At 38.8% G+C, this 9,979-nt stretch overlaps 2 protein-coding genes across 4 annotated transcripts in view; both read left to right on the top strand.

Annotated features, from left to right (window-relative positions):
- The first annotated feature begins 480 nt into the window (after positions 1 to 480).
- The window catches only part of LOC148951536 (uncharacterized), an 89,695-nt gene continuing 80,196 nt past the window's right edge, over positions 481 to 9,979 (top strand). The window contains exon 1 of one of the 3 annotated variants that reach the window (XM_089090959.1): positions 481 to 525. The gene's annotated coding sequence lies outside the window, so the exon portion shown is untranslated. Of the gene's footprint in view, positions 526 to 4,261; positions 4,327 to 9,979 lie in introns of those variants that run through there. The other 2 variants (XM_089090958.1, XM_089090960.1) reach the window with 2 other exon arrangements.
- Positions 8,813 to 9,202, top strand: LOC148951537 (uncharacterized). The gene has a single exon (XM_089091143.1). The coding sequence runs from the start codon at positions 8,813 to 8,815 to the stop codon at positions 9,200 to 9,202; it is 390 nt and encodes a 129-aa protein (XP_088947269.1).

Below are 9,979 nucleotides of genomic sequence, written 5' to 3'. Positions count from 1 at the left end.
TTTATTTTATTAGACAAGACCAATCGCTTAGTTGAAATAATAAGTGAATGTATACAATACATATTTATGAACTTACAGTTTTTATAAACTAAAAAAACAATATGCAACAATGGGCACACCCAGAGGCTCTAGCGTGTAGGGTACTAATCATCCAAACAACATTAACAAAACAACTAACGTGGACTTATAATATATACAGTTAAGTATTCTTTTTCCCTCAAGAGAAGATTTATGAATTAGGATCAAGTTGCCAGGTTACGGAGTCCAGTTGCATCACGGTCTTTTTAAAAACGTAAACCTCAGTATTAGGATTTTGAACCAGTGCGCTTGCGCAATGTCAAGCACATGTTCGTATTTAGTGAACATTATAAACTGCGTCATCTGTTTCAAATTTGAACACACAGTAGCGTGGAATGATCTTTGATTGGAAGAAAGGGATTGCTTTCAATTGATCAGAGAAGTGGTATTTTATTCCTTAGTTAGTCAAAGCATCACTGGAAGTCAATGAAAACCACTCTTTCTAGAGTAAGATCAAAATTTCATGATACTGTTTGTTCAAATTTGAGAAAAATCGTCTAAAATTTGAGGCAGGGGGTCCACATTTGAGACCAAAATATCAATACTAGGGGGGGGGAGAGGAGGTTACGCCATGGAAACCGGTGAATTACGTTCGTCACCCTGGACTTACGTAATCCAAAAGAAAATTCTTTGGCTTAATTACAGTTATAAAATTATAGCATTAAAATTTAATTTTAGTTGTAATATTTTCAGAACTTAATATTCAATTTAATAAATTGCTGTCGAAGTAAGAAGTATCTATATAAATTACAATTTTATGAATTTTAGCTTTATATACTGCTCCTACTACTGATAGCAATACACTGCAGTACCAAGCCGCCTGAGACCAACACAGCTATGTATGCTTCTCCTCCATCGCAATCTTTTGAAAGCCTCTCTTTAAACTCTCCCTGAGAACATACATCATTATTAGTATAACTGGTGGCTATGTGGCCTACAAGAAGACATTTGTAGCAACGGCGTGGTAAAAAGTGAAATTCATCTACGCGCAAACGTTCAAAACCGCTTTTTGGAGGATCTTTCATGTTTAATGTCATGTTGACGGGAAGTAGAGTCTGAATGTCTGGGACTTACCAATCTCTTTAGCCTTTTCACATGCTGGGAACAGATTAGCTACATCCACCGCTTCATACACGTCTGGAATAAAACGCACAACTCCAGAGAAACTCTCTGATTTTATGTTAGCGTCTTGTGAACTATTTTCTGTTTTCATGGCATTTGCAATCCTTTCAGCCGAGTCCTTTGATTTAAGCATTACTTTCCATTCTTTCTAATATTTCTCTTTAGCTCAACAACATCATCACTTAACTTTCCACATGTTGACAGAGTAAAGTCCTTACGGGCATCTGGCGTTTCAAGGGACTTGTTGAGCTCATCAACATATACATCATATATTTTCATCATACAACGACCGAGTATGGTAACAGAGTGGAAGCCTGACTCAAAGTAACATTTGCTGGACACGAAATTGGAGTCTGTTTTATCTGTTCCGTGGCGCTATCTAGCTTTCTACACATCTGGTTTACTTTAGTTGTTATACATGCGCCAACTCGTGTGCGTGTAACTGAACCACAAGCAACTGAACCACCGTGCAACTGAACCCCCGTGTAACCGAACCCCTGTGCAACTGAACTCTCGTGTAATTGAACCACCGGGCAACACCCCATTTAACTAAACCATCATGTAACTAAACCCCCGCGCAACTCAACACCATTTAACTGAACCCCGATGTAATTAAACCCCCATGTAACTGAACCACCGTGCAACTGAACCACCGTGCAATTGAACGGCCGTGCAACTGAACCACCGTGTAACTGAACCATCGTGCAACTGAACCACCGTGCAACTGAACCATCGTACAACTGAACCACTGAAGTCAGATTTTCAGTTCTTTAAAAAAATTGGGCAATATCATTGGGTAAAACTCAAGTTAGAATTTTTACATGTTCAACCTTGTTGAAATGGTTTGTTTCTTAAAGTCATGATATAAACGCCTGTCAAGAGTATTCATGAAAAAGCTTTGTTTTATTTTTGCAAAAAAAAAGAAGATCCGATATCATAAACCATTAAAGCTGATTTATTTCTCTTTTATTCAGATGAATCAGACCTTTCTCGACGCTAAGTAATAAACAAATGTGTTGAAAAAATTTGATCTTTGTGAATCTAGATAACGAATTTTGATCAGATGTCTTTGAGGAGATTGCAGCTAAAAAGGACATGGGAGGTTGCACTAATGGGACTGGTTGCTCACCAGCCTTTTTTTTTCAACATTCCTTCAACTTGCCCTGAAATTTTTAACTTCATACCCTCAGTTTTATACCCTTAGCTGCTCTCGACACAATGCAGATACAGCGTCTTTTAAAACTGGATGCACATAGTACCTCTTGATTTAGTTGAAGACGCTCCTAAATATTTTCCAAACAATGTGACGCTGATGCCATCAGCCATTGTAAATGTTCCTGGTATTTCCTTTTCACAACCAATAAAGGAAAAATGTTTTTGATTGTGTTTAGCATTCTTCTTGACATTTCCCTAAGGTTTGACCATAATGCTGCATGCTTTTTCTTTATTTATAGGATCAAACATGCCATCTTTTGTTGATAAAAAAAACTTATATGTTAACAATAGGCAACTTGTATAATTTACAGCCCTTGCACCAGAGGCTGAGGGTTGTGAACCATAGTTATTCAACTATGCCATAGTTATTCAATCTTTGAACTCTTTTAAATAAAATGACCGTCTCAAAATTTAGATCGGATGTATTTTGGGGAAAAATAGGGTGGGGTGGAAACCCTCCGATAATTTGTAACTGAAAAAGTGCACTGGAAATTTTGATTTCCAATTGAATGAGCCCCCCCCCCCCAGAGTTCATACAAAACAAATTCTGTGAAAACCTTATGTGTTAGCAATGAGCAACTAGCTTAACTTACAGCCCTTGCCCTAGATGCTACTGGTGGGGTTGTTAACCCCAAAGGCATGGTTACTTGACCTTTAGACTATTTTGAACAAACTGTTTATTTTTATTTTAATCTGATGTATTTTTTTTGGGGGGGGGGGTGTCGGTTAAGAGGGAGAGGCTGATTGTCCTCTGATTACCCTTGATTCTTCAAAATTGAACTTGAACTTTCAATTTCCAATCGAATGAGCCTCCTTCCAAGTTCTTACGACCATCCCTTCTATAAAAACCTTAAATTTTAACTATTGGTAAGTTGCAATAACATACAGATTGCTGATACAGGTGTACCAGTAATTTTTTTTGGAACGGCTTTGCGAAAGAACGGCTATCTGCTACTACTGCTATTAATACTGCTGCTACCACTGTTGCTACTACTACTAATTCAACACTATTATTACTACTACTGCTCCTACTACGACCTCGACTACTATTAAACTAGCACTATTAAGGCTACGCATATCAAGTTGAAATTTTGACAGAATGGAGTATTTGAGGGGGAACTTGAACTAAATCAAAAGACACTATGTGCATGCAGATTTTCAAAATGGTGTAACTCAAAAAGGGATTGGTGTATTAAGTTGGCACTTTCAGAGAGTGCTTAAAGGGAAAGTAAATTCACCAAAAGGAAATATGTTCACGCTCAGGCCTGGATTTACAACTAGGTCCCTAGGCCCGGACCTAGGGGCGCATAATACCAGGGGGAGCAATAAATTATTACTGAGTAATTTTTTCCTGACAAAAACCGGACTGATGTGATTTATCGCCGCCAGGTGCACTCTGCCGCCACGCTGCCAATTCACAGAAAAGTGACTTTAAAACAACACAGGAATTCCATGGTCACTTATAAACTGTCAGATGTCTCCCAAGAATGGTAGCTGAGAGTTCGTTATTGCCCCTCTCTTTCATCACTTTTCACTCATCAGTTGTCTTCTGTTAATTGCTTCCATTAGCCCCAAATTTTTGGGAATAACCCTGAAAATCGTGTAAAAATGGAGCGGCAAACATGCTTGGTTCTTAAGCGTAAGAGCTATAAATTCGGCCCTGCGCACGCTACTGCTATTACTATTTTAATTACATTTACTACTACTACTACTACAACAGCTACTACTACTACTAGTTCGACTGCTACTTGTATTGCAACCATTTGTAAGCTAAAAGTATTAAGATGAAAATTAAGGAACTACCTGAACATACAGGTTGGAGGAAGAAAAGACGAATTAAAATTGAAATAAACCAAATAGGGCTTATATTCAAAATTGCTATTTTCCAAGTAGGGATAGCTCTGTGCCACGGTTTGTTGATTAAATCACAAGGGGCTCTGCCCTTGGGGTCCCTGACGCCTGTACACTCGTTTTGTTGTGCATTTTGGCCTTTGGCTTGCTTTGACTGTTATTGTGCTTTGTGCGAATTTTCCCAAATTCCTGCGTACTGCAAATATAAGTGCTCAGAGTGCATTGCAACCCATTTTTACCCTGCTTTTTAACTTATTACTGTGCGTGCTTTTGATTTATACTGCTTGCTTATTTATTATTGACTGCGGGTGCCCCCCTCTGCTTGTAGCCTATTTGTTTTATTTATTTGACATTTTACTTCTTTTGTGATTTTATATTGTTGTTTTACCTGATTGTTTTTAACCCATTGGTTGTTTTTTTTGGGATAACTAACAGGACAATTAGTCGTCCTGTCACCCCTGACCCAAATAATTTTAGTGTTAGGATTTTGGCTTTGGGTGTTGAAGGTCCAAATGAAATCATTAGGTTGCTGACTTTAGGTAGTAGAACAGTCATTGCAAAAAAACTTTTTGAACATCTTCATAATCATGAGTGCAGGGGCCATTATGGTTCAATGTTAGAAAGACTTGGACCAGATAGCTCCATTATAATAATAGCTGCAAACCAATCAGTAGCTACTGCTATACTTTCAATTTTAGATATAGCAGTAAATGGTTGTAAAGTAAAGTTTGTGCTTGGTCCTAGTTCCAACCCTGCTTTGATAAGAAATATAAAAAGGAATTGTATTTATCCCATCTGAGGAGGTCACTCATCTGGATGACCTTGTCAAGGAGGTCCAAGTTGACAATAGAATAAAACAAGTGACATTAGCCTTTAAAAACCCAAACCGATCAGTTATCCCCCTGGTTTGCACCTTCAATCAGGATGTTCAGTTCCCTCTGAAAGTCTCTGTTTGGGGCGCAAGGTATAGAGTTAAGCAGTTTATCCCCTGGGCAATACAGTGTTTCAATTGCCAAGGTTTTGGCCACATGGCTTCAAATTGCCGCAGAGGCAGAAGATGCCTACTATGTAGTAGGCAACACACTCATAATGAATGTCCCAAATTAAAAAAAATTAAACAAGATCAGTTACTCAAGTGCCCTAACTAAAGTGGTAACCATGCTGCTAATGCTAGAGAATGCCCAGTATTCATGGAGAAGAAAGCAATTGTAACCTATTCCTTTACCAATAATGTCCCCATGAGGACTGCAGCTAAGGTCCTGAAGAAGGGACTTCCAAAACAAACAAAACATGTCCCTATGGTCCATAAAGATGGCTTCCCTCCTTTGACACCTAACCACCTTCCAGTTGAGGATCTGAGTAAGAAACATATCACCATGTTTGAAGGTGTTACAAAGCAGATCTCTTATCTGGCTGAGACAATAACATCACTTTGCAGACTAGTATCTCAGATGATGCCAGCTAATCTTCAAAATGCAGTCCTTAGCCTGTCCAACATTGCTGAAAACGTAAACAGAGTTGAATCAATCCCTACAACCAGTAACAACCCTTCCCAAACCAGCAGCCCAAGGCCTCCGGAAAGAAAATGCAAAGGAAAGGAGGCTACACCGAGTCCAGAAGGTAGTAGTAATAAGCTGCAGAGACGCAGGTTAGCTCCCTCACACACAAATGACTAGCTCCCTTTCAGTGTTCCAACTAAATATCCGGGGATTAAACCAAGCCAAAAGAAAATAACTCCAAAATATTTTAGTCAGGCATGCTCCTGATATTTTCCTACTTCAAGAAACTTTCTTAAAACAGGAGAATATTGTCCATGATTTCAAGTGGTACAATATTGCCTGTTGGGACAGAGTCCACAAAACAGGTGGTGTCCTACTGTCACTTGTAAAAAATGACCTAGCTTTTAGAATACATGACCCCAGTCCACAAGGGGAAATGGAGGTAGGTATAATTGACATAAAACTACTGGGAAGCAACAAGTGGATTAGTATTGCTAACTGTTATGCTCCAAAGACAAATAAATTCTCCCTGAAACAATTCAAACTGATTGTGAATGAATGTGGCCCTGTGAAAAAAATTAGTGGTGACTTTAACCTACACCACAGAAGGTGGGATACTGTATCACCAGAAGATCCAATTGCAGCCCCTCTAACCGATTACATCCTGGAACCCATAAATAAGTTGTCCCTTGTCACCCCCAAAGACCTAAATACACGGCTGAACCCTCAGACAGGCAAGTACTCAACCATTGACCTAACTTTCACATCATCAGATATTATAAATAGTGTAGAAATTCAGAAACCCTGTGACTTTGATTCTGACCACGAGGTTCTATCATTAACACTAGAGATCAACCCAGTTAGGTCAAGATTGCAACCAGTGAAACTCTGGAAATTCCAAGACAAACTCTGGAACTCCTGGAAACACAACTTAAACCAAAAGGCTTCAGAAATTAAGACGAGTGACCAGTCAGTGGAATCATTATCTAATAAGATTACTTCAGCTATAATAGCTTCCTCAGAGATAATATTTGGTTACAAAGAACCTCAAACCGAAAGAAGAAATTCCACTCCTGGATGGAACAATAAATGCCAGAAAGCCTACCTAGAGAAGAAAAAAGCAAAAAATAACTTCTCTAGATACCCCTCAATTGAGAATAAAATAGTTTTCAAGCAAAAGACAGCAGAATTCAAAAAGACACTGAAGACTGAGACACAAGATGGATGGAGAAGGCTCATTGAAGACAAATTTGGCCACAACACCCCCGTTTGAGAGCTATGGAGAAATTTTCAGGTTTTTTCAGGTAAAAAGAAGAAGAACATTTATCCCTGCAGAGATACAGATGGGAAGGACTACAGAATTTTCAAGCAATCAGAAACTTAATCTCTTTTTAAAAAAGTTTCTGCAAGTAGATAAACCATTACAGTTCAAACACCATCAACTCAGTCTAAAAAATAGTACTTTTCCCTTTTCCCATTGCAGCTTTCAGGAAGTTAAAGACACTATTTCAAAGCTCCAGCCTGTTGTAAGTAGCCCTGATGGAATTCATAATTTGAAGCTGAAAAATTTGCTAGATACATTTGTTGAGGTACTGACAGAGTTATTTAATAGATCTGTCATAGAGTCATCAATATGATCTGAATGGAATAAGGCAACAGTGATCCCACTTCTCAAGGCAGGAAAAGACCCTAGGCTGGTTGATTCATACTGCCCCATATCACTCACCTCTTGTGTTGCAAAACTAATTGAGAGGGTAATAAAACAAAGAATTTTAACCCCATTATCAGACCACATCCAAATTGAACAGCTCGGATTTCTCCCTGGAAGGAGCACCACAGATGCCTTAGTTAGACTAGAGCATCTGATCAAACAAAACTTCAAAAAAGGAAAAGCAGTACATGTGATATTTTTAGACATGGAATCAGTATTTGATAGAGTAGATGTGAAACAACTAATCAGAAAGCTATCTGTAATGGGCTTACCAGACCTACTGGTAAATTGGATCCACCAATTTTTGATGGGCAGGGAGGTCCAGACCTCCCTGGGGGGCTCCCTCTCAGAATTTAAGAGGAAAGCCTTTGACATTTGACTCCCTCAAGGGGCTGTTCTAAGTCCACTTCTCTTCTCAGTTTATTGTCATGATATAAGCCTGGAAAATGTTCTTGGAGCAGAGCTCTTTCTGTATGCCGATGATATTGCTGTTGCAGTTGTGGAGAGAGACACTTTGTGCTTACAGTCAGCCTGTCAAAAAGCTGTAGATATGCTATCAATTTTGGCAGAAAGTAATAATATGGTTTCTCCCAACAATAAATCAGTCATTGCGTTTTTACAAAAAATGCACAATCTGGCTGCTTTCAAACCACTGGTGAAACTGAATGGTCAAGGTATTGTGGTTGCAGAATATGCACGCTTTCTGGGAGTTGTATTTGACCGAAAAATGACATCGAAACCCCATCTGGATGAGCTGATTGACAGTCTCAAACAAAGACAAAACTTCATTAATGCTCTCTGCCTTGGAAGAAGAGGAGCCCCCACAGCCTTTGCTACAACTATTGTCAAGCCAGTGGTGATATCCAAGATAGACTATGGATCATTTATATATGGATCCGCCAAGAAATTTCTCCTAAAGAAACTTGACACTACCCTCCATGCAATCTTACGAAGAGCCCTTGGTTGCCTAAAATCAACTCCTATTACAGCTATGTAATCTGAAGTGGGGATCCAGTCTCTTCACTCCAGAAAATATCTCCTTGCAAGATATTTTGGAAAGAAGACAAGACTTAGGAACCACATTATCTACAAAGGAATCATTAGCCACCACAACCCTGATGTCCGCTACAAACCAACAGAGATGTCCTCTTTTCAGAGATTCCTTTGCCTTCTTGGCATGGAAGAGTTCATAGAGAATGGCTGGCTGACTGTTAATTTGGATGATGATTCTCCTAGCGCCTCCAAAGGAATTGGGGAACTGATTATTCCTAAGATCAGTATTTGACAAAAGGAGGTGTTTCCCCAAACCCTTATGAAAATCATATTCCTGGGAAAGATGGCAGGATACCAGGACTACGTCCAGGTTTACACAGATGGCTCTAAGACAGAATCAAATTGCAGCTGTGCAGTAGTTATACCCTCCCAGGGCCTGTTTTTTTCCTACCGTTTACCCCCCTACCTGACAATTTTCTCTGCAGAACTTATGGCACTTAAGTTTTCTCTTCAAGCCATAGCAAGCCAAACAGAGACCAAAAATCGGAAGTATATTGTCTGCACTGATTCACTGTCAGCTCTGGACTACCTTTCTCACCAGCAACACCAAGCAAGAAATGTTGCCATGGAGATTGAAAATCTGACTACACAACTTGCAAGAAAAGGTATATCAGTCCTATTTATATGGGTCCCAGCACACTGTGGTATAAAGGGAAATGAATTAGCAGACTAGGCTGCAAAGAAGCCTCCCATCTGGGTCTGATCACTCAAACCCCTATTACTGGTCTTGAATTCCTGTCTTCAATCAGTTCAAAAATTTTGGAGGAAGAAGAGGCTTGGCTCCGTTCTTTCCATACCCAGCTCCTGGATCTTTATAATTACAAGCAGCCATCAAAAGAAATGTACCTCTCATATCTCATCCTTTCAACTTGTCTCTTTCGTCTTAGATGTCTCTATGCAAGGACTAAATCAACACTCTTCCATTGGAAAATGCCCCCTTCCCCCAACTGCAACACATGTGGAGTGTACGAAAATATAAGTCACATCATCTTCGACTGTAGAACATATGAAAAGGAGAGGAAAATACTTAAAAAATTGCTGCGAGAGGTTATATAAGGCATTCACAATGCGTTCTCTTATGGGATATCACATGTCTCCTCTTTGGGCTAGACAACTAAGCACAAACCTTTTAGGTATATTTGTTAATACTACTGGTTTGGTTCATTCCCTTTAAGATTTTTTTTTTTTTTTTTTTTTTTTTTTTTTTTTTTAACACCCTTATATTAGCTCATTTTAGAGTCATCACACTTAGTATATTTCTTCCTTTTTATATATGTTTTACCAGCTTTTTCTTTTTTTTTTTTTTTTTTTGTTTTTTTTTTTTAGTTGGCGTACGTGACAGGAATGATATATGTTGGCATTATTTATTTAATTGTGTTGCAATTGTATTTTAATTGTTTTATGACAAAGCAGTGCTGAATTGCTCTGATTCTTGTTTTTCAATGCAGGC

The sequence above is a fragment of the Artemia sp. Qi Xiang Cuo genome, chromosome 6 (assembly GCF_049724085.1).
Source record: "Artemia sp. Qi Xiang Cuo chromosome 6, ASM4972408v1, whole genome shotgun sequence".
Classification (NCBI taxonomy): Eukaryota; Metazoa; Arthropoda; class Branchiopoda; order Anostraca; family Artemiidae; genus Artemia; species Artemia sp. Qi Xiang Cuo.
The sequence above is the reverse complement of the archived record's forward strand: the minus strand, read 5'-3'. Positions and strand labels throughout refer to the sequence as shown.